The sequence below is a fragment of the Uloborus diversus genome, chromosome 9 (genome assembly GCF_026930045.1).
Source record: "Uloborus diversus isolate 005 chromosome 9, Udiv.v.3.1, whole genome shotgun sequence".
Lineage (NCBI taxonomy): Eukaryota > Metazoa > Arthropoda > Arachnida > Araneae > Uloboridae > Uloborus > Uloborus diversus.
Window position 1 is genome coordinate 27089700 of NC_072739.1, and position 22115 is coordinate 27111814.

The following is a 22115-nucleotide window of genomic DNA, read 5'->3' on the forward strand; positions in this document are numbered from 1 at the left end:
ACGGAAAAACATCGCATTGACATGATTGTGAAAAATAGAACCGTTAAAACGTGCATTTGGTTTTCGTAATTTCACGTAAACGACCCAGTTTTTACGTTCCTATGACGTCACGAAATTTGGAAGGAAGGAGAAATAATAATCTTCTGGATATAAGACATGACACCGGGAAATGTCAAATAAAGGTATATTGGAAGAGCTTGTTATTCATTTTCTATCTCAGATCGTTTTCTTACGTCACAGTGTAGGAAATCATGGAAAAATAAATGCGTGTTTTAGCTTTCTATTCTTTGTATTGATGTTTACATGGTGCCTTTTCGTACTAAATCGATTATGCTTTACAACTTTTACTCTATTTCAATCCGTATTCGAGATAGAAGTTCTAAACTCCGCATTCTAGTTCACTCACCATCTCTCCATAGTCAAGTTTTAATATGTTTTGTATAATTGGTCAGTTTTGTTTATTGGAATTTGGACAATCAACGCTTTGCAGTTTTTTCATTTGTTACTAAAGCCTGCTTTTTTGTCGTCGTTACATAGGACGCCGTTGCTGTATGTAAGGCTTTCATGGAGCGTGATCCAGACAACCTAAACTTTTCCATCATGGCCTTGGTGTCCGGACCGGCGCCCGACACTGAAGAGGAAGAAGTGGAGGAATGATTGCACCGGCACCACTCGTTCCACTGACGTCAAGACTGCACTGCGAAGTGAGTACTCCTTTCATTTTAGATGACGTATAAGCATATATGTCCGCTTATAAACAACCTTTACCTTGCTAGAGATCATGTAAAAATTTCTAGACCACTGATTGGCTATCAAGTAAAAACGCCTTCGATCTGTTTTTACTTTCTTCTATATCTAATATATAGAAGAAAGTATTGGATTCGTGCAAATTTTCGAATTTCGAATTTTGACGGATTCGAACGTTTTGAGGTGTGCTGAGTCCATTTCGACTATTTTTGGAAAATGTCTGTCTGTCTGTGTGTGTATGTATGTGTGTGTGTGTATGTGTGTGTGTATGTGTGTGTGTGTGTCACGTCTGTGTGTGACCAGTTTTTTGTGGCCGCTCTACAACAAAAACTACCGCAGGAAATCGAACGAAATTTGGTACACATATGTGCCCTTATGTGAACTTGTGCCCATTGGTTTTTGGCGCGAATTCCTCCAAGGGGGGTGGAGCATTGGGACGTGTTTTGAGTTACGCGGGCTTGCTATTCCTCAGGAAGTAACTGGCGGAATCAAACAAAATTTGGTCTATATGTTGCCATTAATAGGAACAGGTGCTGATTCAATTTTGGTGTCAATAACTCACACGGGGGTTGAGCTATAGAACGTTTTTTGTCGTCAATTGTGTGGCTGCTGTATCTCAAGAAATAATGAACGGAATGAAAGAAAAATTTATCGGCAAGTAGCCCTTAGTGGATATAAAAGCTGATTTTATTTTGGTGTCAACAGCTAAAAAGGGGGTAGCGCAATAGCCCGTTCTTTTTTTCCATTGTGAGTGCCCTATCTCAAGAAGTAATGCTACGTTCTGGTTGAAATTTGGAATATATGTGAATCCATATGTAAACAGACTTTGGTTCAATTTTGACGCCAATCGCTCCAAGAGGTGTTGATTTTTTTTTTTTTTTTTTTTTTTTTTTTGCGAATAAAAAATAGCTTTATTAATGCAACAATAAGAAAGATAAATCATAATAGATTGTCGTCTGCTTATTTCTCGTGATTTTAATTGTATGGAAATGATCGGAAATATTATCCCAATGATTTAAAATTTTTAACTGTTGCCATCTTATGTTTGTTAACAAATAAAATATTTGTAATTAATTCAAGTAAGGCTTTTAAAATAACTTTAAATTTTCGCTCTTTGCTTTGCTTTTGTAATAATTCAGACATTGGGATGGTCGTCAAGTTTTTGCATGTGTAATTTTGTTTTTGTTGGGAATATGCTTCCTCGTTAAGCATGGGGAGGGATCAGAATTATAAGAAAGATATAGAAGAAAGTTTCGTGATGGCCACAACATACTAGTTGTAATTTGTTGTTGGGTGTTATCGCATTGGCCTCATTCGTGTCTGGACCCAGTTTCTGACCCGCGGTCCTAGTTGCCAGTCGGTAAATTTTTGAGAAAAAGACAGTCGTCAGCGCCCATGTCGGATATAAAAGGTCCCTTGAGTATTTGTTTGACTTTGAGTACTCTCGGCAAAATTGAATGCCTATTGCAGTTTCGCATCGATGAAAGCCCAAGTGCCGCTAGTGGGAATCTGTGCATCAAAATTCTGTCCCATTGACATATGCTCCTTGAAAGTAACACATAAAAGACTGGATGACATATAGGGGATCGCACTAGGTCTGTGAAAAGAGACTGTGACGCAGCCCCATTAGAGAGAAAAAAAAAACATTGAGTTTATTTATCAGTAAGTTACCACCCCTAAGCCAGGGCTGAGGCAGAACTCCACGCAACATTCCAAGAGATAAATTTACTTTATCTACCAGTTTGTTGGCGCTCTCAGCTTCAATGAGATGACATCTGCCTCCATCTCGGTTATTCACTATTCCAGACTGAAGAGTTCTAATAAGAACGAAATTTCAACCTTTGGATGTGATAACCGAACTATTTGGTATATTGCATTGAGTTTATTATCTAGTTTATTATGTTCGGTTAAATTCGCTTTTACACAAAACTCGTTCCATGCTGAAAAAAATTGTAAAACACAGGGTAACGGCACCAAGAGTCCAGTAACAGAGAGTCATAAGTTTGGATTTAAATAATAAGAGTTTTAGGCTGGTAAAACTGATGTTGCTGTGGCCCATGAATACGGTGCAACCATCTAGTGTTATCAGAGGGAATTTTATGAGTCAATTGGTGTTTACTAGACAGTGGTAGAAGTTTATGAACATCTACCACAAGGTCTGCCGGTGTTTCATGTACATTTGTATTTAATAAGTTTTTAGATCTAAAAATAAAGAACTTTTGCACATTTTGAAGAGAAAAAGGGAATTCTGTCCATTACTCATCCTTTCCCCATCCTATCTGCTACTGGTTATCGTCAAAATTGTAGGTGTCTGTTACTGGGATTTGGTTGGTTGGTTGTATTAAATTAATTGGCGCAAGAGTCTTAATAGACAATACTGCGCCAAACAAGGGCCGATAAATAGAAATAATACTATAAAAAAAAATGGAGATTTTATCAAGCTAGGATTTTAATGAGTCTAGCCGAAATAAACACATAAACGAAGTTTTAAATTTTGAATAACAAGCCGAAAAGGAAAACTGAAAAATAATTTTGAGCAACTTTAAAATATTTATAACAAAACAAAGACCAAACGAAAACAACTGGGGCTTGGACCTTTTTTTCGAAATTGACCTAATAAAAACAGAATTAATTAATTCAGAAGATCTAGAAGCAGCCAAACGTTAGATGAGATGTAGTTGTTTAAAAATTCTGAGTACATTAAAAGGCTCAGAAAATTGAGTTAACCTGAGAGCGATGTGTTAAGTATGTCTGTTATTGGTGCCTTTACCCTACAATTTTATCGTATTGATTTAAATATTGTATATTCATGTATGCATTCATGTGTGTTTATTTAATTTTCATTAAAGATATGTGAACTTTAATCCATTTCAGACATGAAGCTTAGATATTTTTTCAAGATGCTTACATCCAGATAAAGAAACAAACACTTCGTGATCCCCTTAGAGGGGAACCAATCTAATTTCCTGCCAATGCTGTGCCTCTTGGAGATACTCTCAAACGGGAGCCGCTGTTCATTTTCCTTCTTTCCTGTAGAGCGCCTATTTTGATTCCGTTCGTTTATTCCCCCTTCTCTCCTCCTCGTGAAGAGTAATTTATTTTCATTCACTTGTGCTGGTTGTACTGCAGAGACTTTGTATGATGTCAACACAAGATTTCAGCATGTTAAATAAAAATTTAATTCTGGTGGTGTTGTAACTTTTTTAACGCGCTTTTATTAGCTTCACCTGTATGTATGTGTGTATGTATGTATCTTGTAACGGAATCTTGCAGCTCAAATTTCGCCCACTTCCTGCGATCGGATTCTTTTGAAATTTGGCATGCGACCTCAGACCCGATGACAATGCAATATTCTATAATCAAATTCATTAATTAACTATTAATTATTTGTTTATTCCAATTTTAATCAAGAGATTCTTACATAAATCCACTAATATGAGGACTAAAACTTCCTAAAATTCGAATTAAATATCGATAGAAGCCCCTGATTTTTCTGCTTCAGATAAAATGTTCACTTTAAATGTTATTAAATTTCAAAATATGTGCATCCTTTGACATCCCTCTAGATAAACTATAGTTGGTGCCAGGGGCGTGCACAGGGGGAAAAGAGGAACACCGTTTCTTAATGCAGTTCCGATAAAAAGAATTTCTGAAATAATTCATATAAGTGGGACTGAACTAAATGAAGAAACGGTTCTGCAAGATGTTAAACGTTATTTCTATGAGTAACAACTTAATTAACATTTTCTAACTACAAATCATTACTGCGAAATTAATTTTACATTGGCATTGAATAACATGAAGTCTATTATAAAGTCATGATGATTCTTTCATAATGTTCAATTTTTATACTATTCGTATTTTCAATAATACTTTACATTTACAATGAAATAGGTTGTTCATCTTTACTAATAATAGAGCTGAAAGTCTCTCTGTCTGTCAGGATCACTGTGACGCGCATAGCGCCTAGACCGTTCGGCCGATTTTCATGAAATTTGGCACAGAATTAGTTTGTAGCATGGGGGTGTGCACCTCGAAGCGATTTTTCGAAAATTCGATGTGGTTCTTTTTCTATTCCAATTTTAAGAACAAAAATATCCAAAGATGAACGAGTAAATTACGAAATTATTATAACGTGGAACCGTAACATGGGCACAAGCCAATTGGCGAGAAAATTCACCATACATTATTTATAAATATACCAGGCGAACCAAAAGACCTTTTAATTTTCTATTACGGGCAAAGCCGTGCGGGTACCACTAGTAATCTTATATAATTAAAAACTAAGCGTATGTACCTATGTATCTATTAGGGCTCGACCGATGGCATTTTTTGGCCGATGGGCCGATGCCGATTGTTGGCTGATAGTTTTCTTCCAAATGGTCGATGGCCGATGCCGTTGGCCGATGGCAAAAAAAAAGTTTAAAAAAATTTATTTGAGTTCTAATATTTTTAATTCAAATTATGTTTTTCGCAATCACGAGTTGCGACAGGACCCTACTCATTGGAGTTATTGTTTCTAGAACTGTGCACACACGTAGGCGTGTATGTCTGTGTGTGTGTGTAGGTGCTTGTGCATGTGTAAGCTTGTGTGTGCATAGACTTGTGTATGGAGATAGGCGTGTGTGTATGAGCGTGTGTAGGACATGGACGCCACCGACCAGGAGAAGCGGATTTCGGGGGACATTGCTCAGGACCGGAGGAGCCGCGCCTGCGGAGGACGATGGGCGGGAGGGAGGCGGGGGAGGGGGAAATAAAATCAGCGTAACGTCAAGGACAGTCAAATGAGAACAATAAGCAATCGCGATTGCTCAAAAAAATCTAACAGAAATAAATTGATAAGATTGTCAGGGATTTGAAAGATCATTTTTTTAGTACAGAACCGCTACCACCAACGCCTCGGAAGAGTTTCTGAATCTACTTCAGCACTTCTGAAGAAAAAATTCAAAAGTCCCTTTGATTTCCGAATTATGTCACCATTCAAAACGTCTTTAATCAATTTCTTACATTAATGCTCTAAATTCTTCCTAAACAATAGATAAAGCTTGAAAAAAAAAATCTCTAATTTTATGAATGGTGTTAGTTTTAAACAACTAAGAAGTACAACTAGAGTTTAATTTCAGAAATTGAGGGAGTGAGAGGAGGGGCACGCAAGTGTTCTCGGAAATACAAAAAATAGTCGTAAAAATAGAGTTCAAAACAATCATAAACACTGAGCAGAAAAACCGTTTTGCAACTTGCACCCGAGTTTGTTTTGACGTGCAGTGGCGGATTTAAAATTTAGCAAATGTTGCAATTGCGCGAGAGGCCCATAACCATAGGGGCACCGTAGAAGTTACAAAAATGCTTATGATAAATGTTTTAGAACTTCTGTGCTAGAGAAATAGGGCCCCAAAATGTATTTCGACGGGCCTCAAACGTGTAGCTCCGCCGAAGCAATACAGAAAAGACTGCATTACTGTGATTCATGTTACAAATATCGAAAAATTACCGCCGGTTTAACGGGAATCTAACAAAATGAAACAAATCCGGTTTCCCCATCTCATATTTGTTTCCATCGTCTCAAATTCGGCAATATATCACCAAATGATCGTCAGTCTGAGACGCTAGATCAGTTTTCCATTGAAATAAGTAGTTAATAGCCACAAAAAATGAGTAAATAGGCTTTTTAGAACACCCGATCGAAAACAAAAAGGGAAGTGCACAACTGGAACGTACGCACACCCCATATGCGAAAATTTAGATTTCTACAGCTCACCATTTTTGAGTTATGACTTATGAAAGATACATACGTGCATCCAGCCGCAAGAAACAACGCAATAATTAACATGTTTGGTACCTGAATGCAGTATTAAAAACTCTTTCAGGGGTGACTAAAATAGAAATTCATACTGAAATTTAAGTAAACAATTTTATATGAAAACAATAACTCCCTTTACTTTGTATTAAAAAGTAAAACAACTAAGGTCCTTATTTTTCAAAAACATCGGCCAATTCCATCGGCTTTCCGACGTTTTTTAAGACCGATGGGCCGATGTTTCCTGCAAGTTAGCATCGGCCGCCGATGCCGATGGCTAAATTGTTGAACCATCGGCCTGGCCGATGCATCGGTCGAGTCCTAGTATCTATATATGTCCGAGTTACTTCTTCCGAACGAGAGTAAACTGACCATCGAAACAGGTATCGATGGGTTCTTAATCTACCCAACTTTATGTTGGGATGTTTAACTTAATCCTCCGTTAATAATTTGCGGAAATATCAATTAAAAATTATTAATGGGGTTGTTTCCTTCAGTCAAAAGTACTACTCTTAGTCACTGAAATGGATAGAATGAGAAAAAAGAAAACAACATAGAAAAAGAAAATATTTTCATTTTCCCAACAGTTATTTTTTAATTAATTTTTTTTAAATATCCGATTTTTCGAACAAGGCGTGGTCTTGATGACGTCACAAATGATGTACAGCGTTTCCACGTTATGATAATCAAGAAGCGAATTAAAATTGCGCTGTACGCTTGCTATCAACCATATCGTTGCCAATACACGTGAGTAAAGATGCGAATTAAATATTTTGCTCTGTGAATGGCAACAATAAATGGCATTTCATCATTTGTGATGTCATAGGCAAGATTCGTAAACAACAAAAGCGCACCGAGAAAAGTAATTTTTAAAAAATAAAAAACTTAAATAAATTATTTAAAAAATGGTCAGATCCAATGTTTTTAAGCATGCTCTTTCAGAAAAAATACTTTTAAAATTTTGGAAACGACCCTATTGTGACATTTAGCTTACGTTCGACGAGCACGACCGGTAGCGTCCGGTTAGTTAATCACGTGACAGCTAATGATCACGTGCTCCAATCAACTGCTCAGAATGGTAGCCGATTCGGTAACCGGTTGATCATAGAACGCTGCGGTTAGTAACCGGTTACTTACCGGTAGACCGGTGAGGTTCGTCGAACGCAAGGCTAGATTTCGACATAAAATCCCTATTTTTCGAAGGCTTTCCTGGATTCAAATTTTCATTTCATCTCAACTTTCCGCAACAATGCTTTTATTAAAACTTGTAGCGTAAAGAAAATCATTAAATGAAAGATATGATGCCATTTTTTTCTCGAATATGAACAAATAAAATACTAGATTTTGGTTTAAAGGCTTCTCCTGTAATCGAGGGATTCAAAATGCTTACTTTTGGGTTATTTTTCCGTAGTTTGCCGCAAAAAAAAAAAAAAAAAAAAATTCAAACCTGATAGTTGAAAACGCGTCACTTGTCATACCTTTTATTTTCGGGGTGGACCGTGCAAAGCCGGGCGACGCAGCTAGTACATTTTAAAAATTGATGGTTTTAAGCAAAAAGGTTTTAAAATGTTTGAAATTTGTATTAGGTTGTATTTTCTTTGATTAACATAAAAAGATACTCATAAAACACAATGCGCCACTTGACTATATACTTCACTCCCCCCCCTCCCGAAAAACGAGAGGGATGCGTGCAATAGCAACAAAAAAAAAAGTCTCTTTTAAGCTATCATTTAAGAAGACAGAGCAAACTTTTTTTTCCCTTTTATCAAACAAGCATTTCCTAATCTTTTTTAAAAATTGGTTTCTATGCCAAAAACTCTTTAAATACTATTTGTAATATTGATTTGGTTATGGTTTTATTCGACACAATAAATGATACTCTTTTTTTTCCCCCGAGACTGCGAAGCTTAAATTTCCCCCTCAAAAAGGGGGAAGCGTACAGTGAAAAGTCGAGGGCTTTTGGAGATGTCGTTGAGGAGAACACAACCAAGTCTTTGGTTAAGAAAAACCTTGGGTTTTAATTTTTTACAAAGTAAAATACTAATTTTACTGTACTATTTATATTGTTGGTACTGACGCAAATTAATATTTCAGTCACAGAGTCAAAAACTCATTTTGAAAAAATTAAAAAATTCAATAAATCTTCATTACAAGACAGCAAAAACCGTACCCACTTATAGGGAAAAACGTGTTTTCAATGCCGGGAAGAAGCACTAACTTCCCTAAATGACGGGCTTGCTTAAAAATGCAAATTTAGCTTATCTTTGGATGAAGGATCCACCGGATTTTGTTTATTCTTTTAAAATTGAAGTGAATTTAGTCGGTGAGGTGATGTAAAAGAGAGTCGGGGGCTCCTCCAGTACTTCAGGAGATTTTCTGAAAGTAAATTAAAAAAAAGTTTTGCTTTCTCTGCTGGTGGTCAGGCTCGACGAAAGGAGACCATGTCAGCCTAGTCGGAAACTAGAGGCCAGAGACTTCGGGGGGGGAGGGAGACATTCTCCGAACAAGAGAAAACGTAAAGATTAAGTAAAATTTACTCTTCTGGCATTTACTGTTGTGGCACTTAAAATAGAGTTGTTTTTTTAGTAAGCAGTTTTTATTTTGTCTTCTTTTTTCCCTTTTCTCCCCCCCCCCTTTTTTTTCTTTTTACCCCCATTTTCTCTTCTTTTCAATTTTTCTTTTTACTTTCTTCTATATCTAATATATAGAAGAAAGTATTGGATTCGTGCAAATTTTCGAATTTTGACGGATTCGAACGTTTTGAGGTGTGCTGAGTCCATTTCGACTATTTTTGGAAAATGTCTGTCTGTCTGTGTGTGTGTATGTATGTGTGTGTGTGTGTCACGTCTGTGCGTGACCAGTTTTTTGTGGCTGCTCTACAGCAAAAACTATCGCATGAAATTGAACGAAATTTGGTACACATATGTGACCCTATGTGAACTTGTGCCCATTGGTTTTTGGCGCGAATTCCTCCAAGGGGGGTGGAGCAATGGGACGTTTTTTAAGTTATGCGTGATTGCTATTCCTCAGGAAGTAATTGGCGGAATCAAACAAAATTTGGTCCATATGTTGGTATTAACAGGAACAGGTGCTGATTCAATTTTGGTGTCAATAGCTCAAACGGGGGTTGAGTTATAGAACGTTTTTTGTCGTGAATTGTGACTGCTGTATCTCAAGAAATAACGAACGGAATCAAACAAAAAATTTTTGACAAGTAGCCCTTAGTGGGTATAAGAGCTGATTTTATTTTGGTGTGAACAGCTAAAAAGGGGGTAGCGCAATCGCCCGTTCTTTTTTTCCATTGTGAGTGCCTTATCTCAAGAAGTAATGCTACGTTCTGTTTGAAATTTGGAATATATGTGAATCCATACGTAAACAGGCTTTGGTTCAATTTTGACTCCAATCGCTCCAAGAGGTGTTGATTTTTTTTTTTTTTTTTTTTTTTTTTTGCGAATAAAAATAGTTTTATTAATGCAACAATAAGAAAGATAAATCGTAATAGATTGTCGTCTGCGTATTTCTCGTGATTTTAATTGTATGGAAATGATCGGAAATATACGTTCGGATAAATCTGCAACGGTCTACCATTGACGTCAGAGCTACGTAGACTTATGATGTCATCAGAATGGGTGGAGCTACGTTTTCTTCTGCGGTCTCTGAAATAAGCGGATTTTCGTTGCGTTTCATGCACGAATGCAGCTTTTTTTTTTTTTTTAACTTATTCTTTTCCTTCATTTTCTTTTACTTTTGTAAATCATACGACAATGATATGACACCTATTACTTCCACAGGAAATAAGAGCATGTGCACGGGTGCAAGGTGGTGTTCTTATACCTCACGTCTTTTGGAAAAAAATCAAAAAACAATTTTCAAATGACATTTTTTGTATCTATTTTTTTACTAGTTTTTTATAAGAAATTTTTAAAAAATAAATTTTAGGGGCATTCTTACAACCCTTGACTTATAAAAATTAAATTGGATTAGGAAACATATTGAAAAATTGCAAACTACCTTAAGGAACTAACTGCAAAATACATCACGATAAGTATTATTCCGTCTCATATGTCAACTCGAATCCGGCAAGAAGGTGCCACCCCCCCCCCCCCCCACCCGATTTTAAAAAATAAAATTACATCAATTTTAAAAACAAAAATGATTTAATATTTTTTAAATATTTTTAAACATGTTTCAATGGTTATTAATGCTATAAATAAGGAAGTTAGTAAAAATTACTGCATTTTCAGCGAAGGGCAAATATAAAAGTACAAAAATACTGTGATCAGAAAAATGTAACTTATAAACTGAATAATTAAATGGAAATACGTCTTAGAAGTCGACTTAAGATTTAAGATAAATTAATAAATAATTAATCACATAATTTTTAAAAATTGAAAAATCAATAAATAATTAAATAAATAAAAATTAATTTGAATTTTGACAACCCGAATTGAAATTATTTTTTTCGCAATCACGCGTGTGTGTATGTAGGCGTGTGTATCTGCCATTTTGGAGCAAGCGTACAACAGGGAAAGCTACCTTTATTGGCAATTATTCGCCCAACAGGGAACGAGAGAGTCGGAGAGCGAAGGTGAACATTGGCGAAATTTTGGAAACAGTTGGCGTCGTTTCCAAGCTGCCAGTCACTTCGCGGGCTATTATTTATCCAATTCTTTTTTCTTTCTGCATCTGCTGGTAATCTGAAGAGCTGAAATCTTTTTTTAGAGCTGTTTACACAATTAAAAGCTGAACAACCACCCATTTGACTCAATTTAACACATGTTAAAGAAATGTAAACATCAGCAGCAACGCTATCGCTACGAAGCATTGGATCAAGTTTGCTCCAAAATGGCGGATGCGTCGGCTCCTCCACTATAGGGGCCTTATGTGAGTCTATCTGCAGGCATGTGTGTGTGTGCAGGCGTGTGTGTACGCAGGACGGTGCTCGCTGGAGGAGCAGCATGGGGGGGGGACCAAGGTGGAGTCCCTCCAAAAATCCAATGGTGGTGACAGAAATGAAATCAAAAGACGGACGGACGCCGAAAACGGTTAAAAGAGAACAATAAGCAAATTCGCAATTGCTGAATTAGAAAAAATGTCGAATAAAAAAAGTTTATGTATTTGTTTTTACTTGACAATAGTTGATTTCCTTTCATTTTATTTTTCTATGCTTATAATGCAAACTTCTTTGCTGCATGGGCCTCCATGTGCGTGTCCATTCTCCTCGTTGGTGGCGTCCATGTCCTCTGGTCCACGGGCCTCCGCTAGTTATGTCCCTTCCCTTGGATGGTAGCGTCCATGCACATCGAAATCGAATTATTTAATAACGACCTGTGCCTTTTCGACTTTAAACAAATTTTTTTACGCAAAAACAGAATCCAGCACATAACATCCAGTATCCAGCTCCTGGCATTTATTTGAATTTTGACTTCTTGAATTCAAATTACTTTGCGGTGAATTCCATTAGTAGGAACAAGAAACCCTTCGAGTAGGGTCCTACCGCAATTCCTGATTGCGAAAACCTAATTTGAGAATTAAAGATCTCAAAATTCAAACCATTTTTTTTCGGGGAGGGGAAAAGGGACACATTGGTCATATAATGGATTTATAGGTATTAGAATCGAATGATTTTCCAATTGGCCACATTCTATGCCTGTGTGGAAGCCCTATTATTTTTGCTACAGAATTCTATATGGTTACACCCCTTTGCAATTAATTCTGCCGGTGTCCATGCATGCGTTCTTTTGAAAATTTTCAAAGACAATTTATCTTTCAACATAAATTAAATATTATATCAACTATTTAACAAACACGAAATATCTACGACCGGCTGGCATTGAACCCGAGACCCTTCGGTTGCGAATCCGACGCCACTTTGCCGAACAAGTCACCACGACCCCAGGTAAACAATACATGGAACTTTGCATGTTCTTAACATGTGGCCATGATGGCCTGATCGGTAGGGCGTTGGACTCGCAACTGCAGGGTCGCGGGTTCGATGCAGTCGGTAGGAGATCCTCCGTGTACGGTAATGTTGACAGGTTCACGTTTAATCAGTCGTGATTACGAAGACCTCCAAGTTTGCATTCCATATCGATATCTCCGAGTGTGCTGGATCAGGGATTGCCCGGTTCATGGTCTGGATTAAGAAACTAAACTGTCTTCAGAGTCCCATCCGAACAATTAAATCATGTGTAAGCGGTAGGTAGGGGGACCCTGGATTGTAGGCGTAAGCGGTAGGTACGGGGCACCCTGGAGTGTAGGCTAGTGTTATTTAATCTTTTGACTACGGAGGTAACGCTGATTTTCATTTACAATTTTATTCATTTAAAAAACATATTCCTATCTTTATATCCTCAAAATAAAAATCTACAAAACTTAGTATGAACTAATATTTGGCATTAGGGTGAAAAAATCAGACGTGCGAGTCAGCCGAACAAGGAGCCCCTAGTGTTTAGATTCCAAGCACACTTGGTATTCATTTTATCGACCCGTAGAAGAAATGAAAGGCCCGTTGACCGTGCCCATCCTTGGCATCGAACCCGGGTCTGCGGCGTAGCGAAAAGAGCATGGGCCTCTTATTCAAGTCATCCTAGTTTATTCCTTAGAGTAATACAAAAGACTGAAACTTGGTCAAAAGAAATCATTTAAAGGAGTTAGGATACCTGAGCACAAATGCATTAAACTTCATCAATGTATATTTTCCGTTTTAAATCCATACCTCTGTTTCCTCTTATTCCTCAATATAAATAATTTGGAGTTTGTATGATAATAATGCACCCCCTCCTGCCCTCCCGTTTTCATTGTTTTTTCGTCAGCCGTTTTATTTTACGGACTTTTAAAACCTATTGTTCGAGATTAACTTAGCTATTAAATTAACCCCATTTAGCTATTAGTTTTACTTAATAGCTAAAATAAAAATATAATGGTTGAGTAACTTGATAAAACTAATTTTGACAATCGCCACCCCCTATTTTTAGAAAGAAAAGTTATTACATCTTAACCCTATGTCTTGGAACGCCAAATTTATATCTTTTATAACATCTTTAAAAATCTTTATTAATAATAAAACTTAAAGTCTCTCTGTCAGGATATCGGGATCTCTGTCTGGATCTCTGTGACGCGCACAGCGCCTAAACAGTTCGGCCGATTTTTATGAAATTTGACACAAAATTAGTACGTAGCAAGAGGGTGTGCACCTCGAAGCGATTTTTCGAAAATCCGATTTTGTTCTTTTTCTATTCTAATTTCAAGAAAATTTCTCCGAACAAATTATCACAACGCGGAGGATTAAATTACCAAATTATCATAACGAGGAACCGTAACAGGCAAATTAAAATAGCAAACTTGCGAGAAATTCATCATCAATTATTTGTAAATATACAGGCGAACCAAATGACATTTTAACTTTTTACTACGGGCAAAGCCGTGCGGGTACCACTAGTTAATAATAATATTAACAAGAAATATCCAATTTTTAGTCCAAAAGCTCACAACTTTTCATTGAAAAAGAGGTTTCTGGAAACCCCGAAACACGTGTATTCAACAATCTATTTATTTGTGCTGATAAAAGTTAGATATTTACAATTATTTCTCGGCGCAAAAGTATTTAATTATTTCTTGATAATAATAGTCATCCTTTTTTTTTCATTGTTTTTTCGTTCACCGTTTCATTTCACAAAAACTTAAAACTTATATTTCTGCACAAAATGCTTCACTTAAATAGCTAAAATAAAACATATTTTGGAGAATAACTTGATAAACTAATTTTGATAATCCCTCTCCCCATCTCATTTTAATGAATAAAATAATCACATCTTCTAGAACGTCATAAAAATCTTAAAAAACTAATTATAATATTCTTAACTTATTTTAATTAAATATGAAATAAAACCGTATTTGCTTTTAAAAAAATGAACTCTCTTTCCGTTTTATAACAATAACAAAAAGAAAATAAAGATAAAAAGCGAAAAATAAATAAATAAATAAATTAAGATCGAGAAGCAAAAAGAAAGAAATTATCAACGCGATAATCAAACTAGCAAAAGAAACGATGTGACGTCAGAAGGTTACGTAGCTCCACCCATTCTTGTGACGTCAGAGGTAGACCGTTGCAGATTTATCCGAACGTATATTATTCTATTCTATTCAAGAGTCACAACTGACTACAACTGTATTTTATGTCGAGGTCTGCATACTAGTGCCTTGCCTCCATTATTTTATATACCGATAGATGGCAGCACCATCACCGGATCGAACAGTTAATGAGAATTTAGAACTAGTCCAAGAGCTAATAGCTACCTGGTACTAGCACCCCCAGAGGTATCGTTTCACTTGGAGGACATTGAGACCACGAGCATATTTAACGTCGCCCAGTCCCCTTTAATGACGACGGTGGGTCTTCGACCAGCGGGGATTAAGAACGTATATTATCTCAATGAATTAAAATTTTTAACTGTTGCCATCTTATGTTTTTTAATAAATAAAATATTTGTAATTAATTCAAGTAAGGCTTTTAAAGTAACTTTCAATTTTCGCTCTTTGCTTTGCTTTTACAATAATTCAGACATTGGGATGGTCGTCAAGTTTTTGCATGTGTCATTTTGTTTTTGTTAGGAACATTGCTTCCTCGTCAAGCATGGGGAGGGATCAGAAAAAGGAAAAATATAGAAGAAAGTTTCGTGATGGCCACAACATACTAGTTTTAGGAAGGGGCCGGCGACATAACTGACAAGGGGCCCGCCTTGGTTCTCTGCGGCCCTGCTGACGGTAAGCGGTAATGGGAGAGCTTTGAGACTTAGTTGCTCTGTTTGGGAAACCCTAAAGTTAGAATGGGGGGGGGGGGGGTCCCTATTCTAACATTAGGGGAGGGATCCCCGGGTTGGGATCCCTCCCCTGAAAGCTTTTCAAAATTGAAGTCCTAAAAGCACATTTTAGGCTATCTTTGATGATGTTAGGAAAAGTTTCAGGGTTTGGGAGCTGTCCACAAATGAACAAAATCTTTGAGGGGAGAGGGCTCATGAAATTGAATTTGTGACAAGAGGGACGGAGGGGCTAACAAGATAAATGACATCCCGCCTTTTTTTTTTTTTTTTTTACAAGAATAGGAATATCAGCATGAAATGTGCCAAAGTGGGGAGAGAGATCAAAATATGGTGACAAAAAGTGGAGCATTATTTATGAACAGCCCTAAGAATATTTATATGGAATTTTAAAGACCCAATTTTAGGCTACACCATATGTTGAGAAACTAGATAAAGGTGTGGGAATATTTCTTAAAAATCTTTCGAAATTGAAGACCTAGAAATGCCGTTTTAGGCTATGTTTGGAGACATTATTAGCAACGAGAGTCGGGGCTGATAAAGCTGAGGCTCTAAAAACGCAATTCTAAGCTATCTTTGGAGTAGTTATGGGAAAAATGGTAGATTCTGAAGCTCCACGCTCGTAAAAATGCATTTTAACCATCTTTTTTAGTGATATTTGACAAAGTATGCTGGGAGCAATCTGTTCTGTCCTCAATCTTATTTTAAGTTTTTGCCTTAAGAACGTGAGGTTTGACTAAGTTAATAAAGACAAATAGAGTACGCGGCTCTCTTACGTAAATTTTTCCATTTAAACCTATCTTTCATTTTGTCAACCAGAGGCGGCGCAAAATCTTCACTTGCCTTTGCTATGCCTCTGGGAATGGCTGAAAGGGGGGGGGGGTCAGATTTCGATAGAGTTCTGCTACGTGAGTTGGGGCGTAATTTCCAAGTTTGCCTAGGGCGTAAATATGTGTTAATCCGGCCTTGACCACAACAGTCCCACAATACCGTAACCGACCACGCATCTGAGCCGTGCGACATGGTTCCTTGCAACTGTAGACCAGCGCCCTCTCGATGAGTTAACTTACCCCACCATCTATTAGGAATTCATAGAACTAAACAATTACTTAAACATTTAATTTGCAATTACAAATCTTTCGGTCTATCTGATTTGTAAAAACAATATAGCCTGTAGCTTTCCTCAATAAATAGACTATTCAACACGAAAAGAATTTTTCACTTCGAACCAGAAGTTCCTGAGATAAGAGCATTGAAACAAATAAGCAAACAAACAAACTTTTTAGCTTTATATTATTAGTTATAGATTAATGCAGAAGCATCTTCAAAATAAATAAATAAAATTTCATATAAAAGAACTTGCATTGCACTTATAGACTTAGCCGGTGAAATATAAATAGCAACCATTACAATTGGCTGTTCATTTGCGCAGTGGCAAAGACAAACACATGTATCAACGATACCAGAAACATATCATTTTTTTTCCTCCATCTCAAAAAATACCCAAAGCGTCTAAAGAAGTTTTCACTTTAAAGATATTATAAAGCTTAAAAATGTTTTCTTCTGGAGAGGGGGAAGAAATGTACTGGGGAGGGATCGGGTGAGGATCGAATTCACGTTCCTGTATTCCAAATGTCAGTTAGGTGACAGTGTTACGAAATAAATTGGTTTTTCTCCCACCTCAAAAATGCTCAACGCGTCTAAAAAGAAGTTTTCACTTCAAAAATGTACGACGTTGTCGATAAAACGAGAAAAATATGTTCCTCATGACACATGTTCCCTTTCCATTTCAATGTTTTTAAGAAATCGAGCAAATCAAAAGGAAATTTTTTCAGTATCGGGCAATTTTTGACCACCTACTTTCAAAACTGGAAAATAAGGACGAGGTTGGCTATTTAGAAGAAAAAAGACGTCTTTCGTAAACTAAAAAAGTTAACCGGTCATTCTACTTGTATTGACGTCACGCAAATAAAATTCATTCTCAGGAAGCCTTTAAACTAATACTGAAGATTACTTTCTGAGTATTACTTACAACGTGGCAACGCATTGAATTTCCTTGAAAAGTGGAACAATATTTTCTTTTTTTTATGGAAAAGTGTGCAGTTTAGAGCTACGTGTATTTGTGTCATTTGTCCAGGTATCATATTTTATTCTTCTATATCTTAGTGCCAGGTGTATTTGACTGATGATCGAGAAATAATATTTGCCGTAAATTAGATAGCTTATTCCTCTGTTTCTGCACTTTCTATTTATTTATCTTCGATCTCTATAAATCTGTCAGGTAAAGAGCAACATATTGTTCGGTTTTTATTCTCTTTCACTATTTTTATAGTATTTATTAGCTGGATTTATCTCGATCACTACTCGTATAATGTGTTTTGGGAGTGATGTTTCCTGCATATAATTTGTACTTACGAAGTATCATGCTATTATTTTTACCTCTCATCATGCATGTATTAACTGTAGTAGAGAGTTATTATCATTTACTGCAGGGTGGCGACAGATCAGGGAAATCAGGGAAAAGTCAGGGAACTTTATTAATCAGGGAAATATCAGGGAATTTTGAAAAAATAACAAAAAATCAGGGAAAATTGATTTTATGAAGAAAAAAAATTTTTTTTGCTTTACAAAATTTTGTATCCTAATTCCCTACGCATTTTCCGCCAATTATCAGTTCAAAAAAAAAAAAAAAAGGCAAATTAATGAGGTGCGATTATACACTGCCGCATAGTTGTAAATATTTTTTCCTCAACGTCAAAGTATTGAATCTTCCTTATTAACCGTAGGATGAACATCCTAAGATTGCTTCTGTGTCTGTTAGGTTGTTTATTTTACCTAGCTTGAAATTTCCTTTGACGCTTTCAATGTGATGTAAAATAAACAACCATACAGGGAAAGAAGAAGCCTTCATTAATGCCTTAGCTCCTTTGCCTTTATTCCATTATTTCGAAGTAATTAGCATACTGTAATCACGATTTCAAGAAGAAATCTTTGGTTTTTGAATTAATACTGATAAAAGCTTAAAAGTTATTACTTCTTTGAGTTTTTAATTTAATTGCTAAAATTGAACTTTCAATCAAAAAACTTTGTTTTGCCATTATATTATTTGCGATCGCCGTAATTATAAAGGTTTTCTTTTCTTCAGACTTACATTTTCTATTCTTATATTTTATAACCAAGTTGTATTATTCTTTTATATATTTTGAAATTGATTAATTGCTTTTTTTTCCCCCTGTTTTTTTTTTCTTGCATTTCAAAGTCGTTTCATACAAAAGCAATCCAAGATTTTTTCGTTACATACTTAAATCATTTGAAATAACTTGTGTACTTAAGTAAATATCTTTATTTTTTTATTGTTAAAATGCTGTATTCATTCATTAAAACCTATGTTCTAGATAAGAGAAAAGATCCCTACAAATGGATGTCAAAAGGTTTCATCTGTTTTGCATAAATATGTCAATTAGTTATATAAGAATAACTACATTACTTCTATTCTTTCACTCTTACTTGTTACTCTTGCAACAATTATTATACTGTCTGAAAATTTAGTTCAAAATAATTTCAATTACTTTTTAGTTCTACCAAAAATACACATGTTTTTAAGAGTGATTTTAATAGTTTCTTAAAATTCCTATGCTAACTGCTTTCTGGAAGTAAAGTATTTTTTAAAAAAATTCTGATATCTTTCCTTGTAGAAAAATTTAATGTACTGTTTTGTAGTTTTTTTTCCAAAAAAATGACTTGATATGTTTTTTTTACCATTTTGTTAAAAAAGTAACATCTTTTTAAAATATATCTTTAGTTCATCAACTTTACATAACTTAAAACGTTTAAAATACCGCATTTTATACAAACATACAATGGATTTTAAGTAGAGCAAAGAAAGGAAACCATTATCATTGGTAATGTAAATCAGGGAAATTTGATGAAAATAATCAGGGAAAAGTCAGGGAACTTTTTTTCACAGTTCCTGTCGCCACCCTGTACTGTCTTTCATGTGCATTATTTTTATTTGATTCATTCTGTGATGTCTTCAGTAATGAAAGAGAAAAAACAATGTTTTGATTATAGTGATTGTAAAATGTTTTATGCTATAAATCAGTATATGAGCCAAATTGTTTGTATTTATATGGATTATTAGTGAAATCTGATTGAAGGACTTTTCAAACAAAGCTTTCGTATATTCCCCAGGCCGAAAAGGATAGGATTCTCCCAGTTAAAGAACACTTAATTTCAATTAAAAAGCCACTTTAACAGAAGAAAAGGTGCTTTTGTTGAAAAATTTATTTGTTTGATTATTTTGTACTTTATGCATACATTTTTCAGTAGTTTTTTTTTTTGTTCAAAAAACCAAAAGTTTTTGAATATACAGTTTATAAGATTATGCTTAAAACGGAGAAACCAGATCTATATTAAATTAAATTCTGAGACAGGGTTATGTTTCAATGCCAGGTTTGTGTGAAGCTTGATGTTTCAGGAAAAAAGATTCTGTGAGAAAGTTCTGTTAAAACTTCAAATGGGTAAGAAGGACACATTGAGAAATGTAAAAAAGAGGCTATCAAACTTGCAACTTATTCTGGGGGAAACACTAATTAATTATTTCTATGACTTGCCTCTTCACATAAATGCTTATTTGAAGGGTAATAGCTAAAACTTTTTAAAATAAAGTCACGTGTTGGTACCAAGATGAAAAATTGGCTATTAGCTGATAGAAGTGGACAGAACTTGTCCTGTCATTTTTAATTTTCCTGAGGGGTGGTAAAGGGTACACTTTCAATGCAAGTACATAATGTAAGAAAAGGTAGTATGTAGTATTAAGGATTGTAAAATAGTGGCTTTTAAGCAAAAACACATTAAGTTTTTTTACTTAGCATTTGAAGTAATAAACTAATTGGATGTTAAACAACATTCACTAATGCAAAATTAATCAAAAAAGTATGAATTTCTCTTAAAATAGAATTTGATTTCAAAAATAATCAAGCATAATCCAACATTGCAAGTTGCTACATTCAGTGTGTCATTTAGTTGTTCAAATCCATTGAGGTTACTGTTTTTTTTTTTGTCCCCCCCCCCTGCCACTTTGTTTCAGTTTCCCTGTTGTACATGAGTGTATGCATGATAATCAGAAAAATCTGCTTTTTCCATGAGTAGAAAATTGAGTTCTTATTGTGAGTGCATAGACACATTTTTTATGAAAAGTTCTGAAAAAAAAACCTTTTGGAAATGATTTTTATGATTGAATATTTGTTTCTTTCAGATGAAATATATTTTTTGTTTGTTTGTGGTATGTCTGACACTGGAGGTTATTGTGTGTCCTCCAGTTGATCAGAAGAAAAAGGATACTGAAAAGAAGCAGGAGAGAGAAACTTCAGACGCTCTAGATGAATACGTTAGTAAATGCTTTTGTATCTTTTTCTATTTAAAAGTTAATAACTATCAAAAAGGATAAAGATATTTTATTTTATGGTAATGTTATATGCTAGTTGAGTGATTCCCAGCCATTTTTGGGGCCCATTGTCCCCCTCTCTATGGGTTGACTGTCACTTTTCACCTCCTCTGCCTCTTCCTTGGAAAAAAAAAAACATAAGTTAGTGGTAGTGAGTATGGGAGTTTTTGAAAAAATAAATGCCTAATTTTAGATTGAAGGAAAATATGTATAACAAAGCAATTGTATCCAATCGTTTTTAAACTAAAAAAAAAAAAGAAATAAGAGCAAAAGAACCTTTTCTTCCCCCAAAATGAACTGATAAAAACTACTATGTACTAGCCCAAATTTCCTTCTAGAGAGAGTTCTTTTTTTGTTCAAAACGGTCCTTACATATATACTGCATCAGAATTGGCAATGTTGTTAAAATTAAGGCCTCAGTGGGGTGTTTTTGCCCCCAAACTGCGCACTCAATTATGATCATTGACTAACTTTGCAAAAACAAAACGTTTTGAACATTTTTTTTTTTTTTTTTTTTTTGAATCTGAATCTGGGGAAATTAAAACCACTGACATTAAATAAAAAAAGATAGAAAATGAAAATTCATTAACTTGATAATGAATTGGAAAATAAATCCCAATTGTTCTACTGAGTTGTGACCATGAAGCACCATCTAAATTTTAATTTGTTTCTTTTTCAACTTGTGATTTCATGTCTTAACTCTTAACAATTGATTTCATATACTTTAAAATCAATCCTATTACAACGAACTTCAAGGAACCACAAATTTTGTTTGTTGTAACAAGAATTTCGTTGTAATGGAATCCACGCAATGTAACAACAATTAAATTGGGACTAAATGTTCATTTAGTTGAAACAGAAATTGGGGAATCTATTGTGCTAGTGTATAAAAACAATTGCAAATAAGAATTTGAAAGTCTAAAGATTTTCTTTTTAGTATTTTCAAGTATTATATTTTCAAATATTATTTTTAAAACTTAAGTTAATATCTGTAGTTTGCTAACGTATTTAAATAGAAATATATTAAGAAGGTTTTTTTTAAATGGTTTTTTGGTCTGTAGAGCAGTTGACAAACTCTCTAAAACTGCAGAGGCTGAAATTCAAGTTCCACTCTAAATTTGAATTTTAGCCTCTGATATGTAAAAGGCCTGGCAACATAGCTAGATAATGTACACTTGCACGCCGTGCATGGATACATTTGTCGCTGTGCAGATACATTTGCAGCAAATGTGTACTTCGCTCAAAATGTTTTGATTAATATCAATATTAAACAATGGTTATCTTGAAAATCTGTAGATAAATTAAT

General features: G+C 35.2%; 2 protein-coding genes across 7 annotated transcripts in view; both read left to right on the forward strand.

The window, feature by feature from the left end:
• The window catches only part of LOC129229605 (ubiquitin carboxyl-terminal hydrolase isozyme L3-like), a 100924-nt gene extending 96989 nt beyond the window's left edge, over window positions 1–3935 (forward strand). For both annotated transcript variants that reach the window (XM_054863945.1, XM_054863946.1), the window contains 2 exons: window positions 538–704; window positions 3622–3935. In XM_054863945.1, coding sequence (XP_054719920.1) covers window positions 538–657 — 120 coding nt within the window. In that variant the 3' untranslated portion in view covers window positions 658–704; window positions 3622–3935. The remainder of the gene's footprint in view (window positions 1–537; window positions 705–3621) is intronic.
• Window positions 3936–17427: 13492 nt separating this feature from the next.
• The window catches only part of LOC129230600 (nucleobindin-2-like), a 41440-nt gene continuing 36752 nt past the window's right edge, over window positions 17428–22115 (forward strand). For 4 of the 5 annotated variants that reach the window (XM_054865005.1, XM_054865007.1, XM_054865008.1 and 1 more), the window contains exons 1-2: window positions 17428–17500; window positions 20621–20752. In XM_054865005.1, the coding sequence (XP_054720980.1) occupies window positions 20621–20752 (132 nt within the window). In that variant the 5' untranslated portion in view covers window positions 17428–17500. The other variant, XM_054865006.1, reaches the window with a different exon arrangement.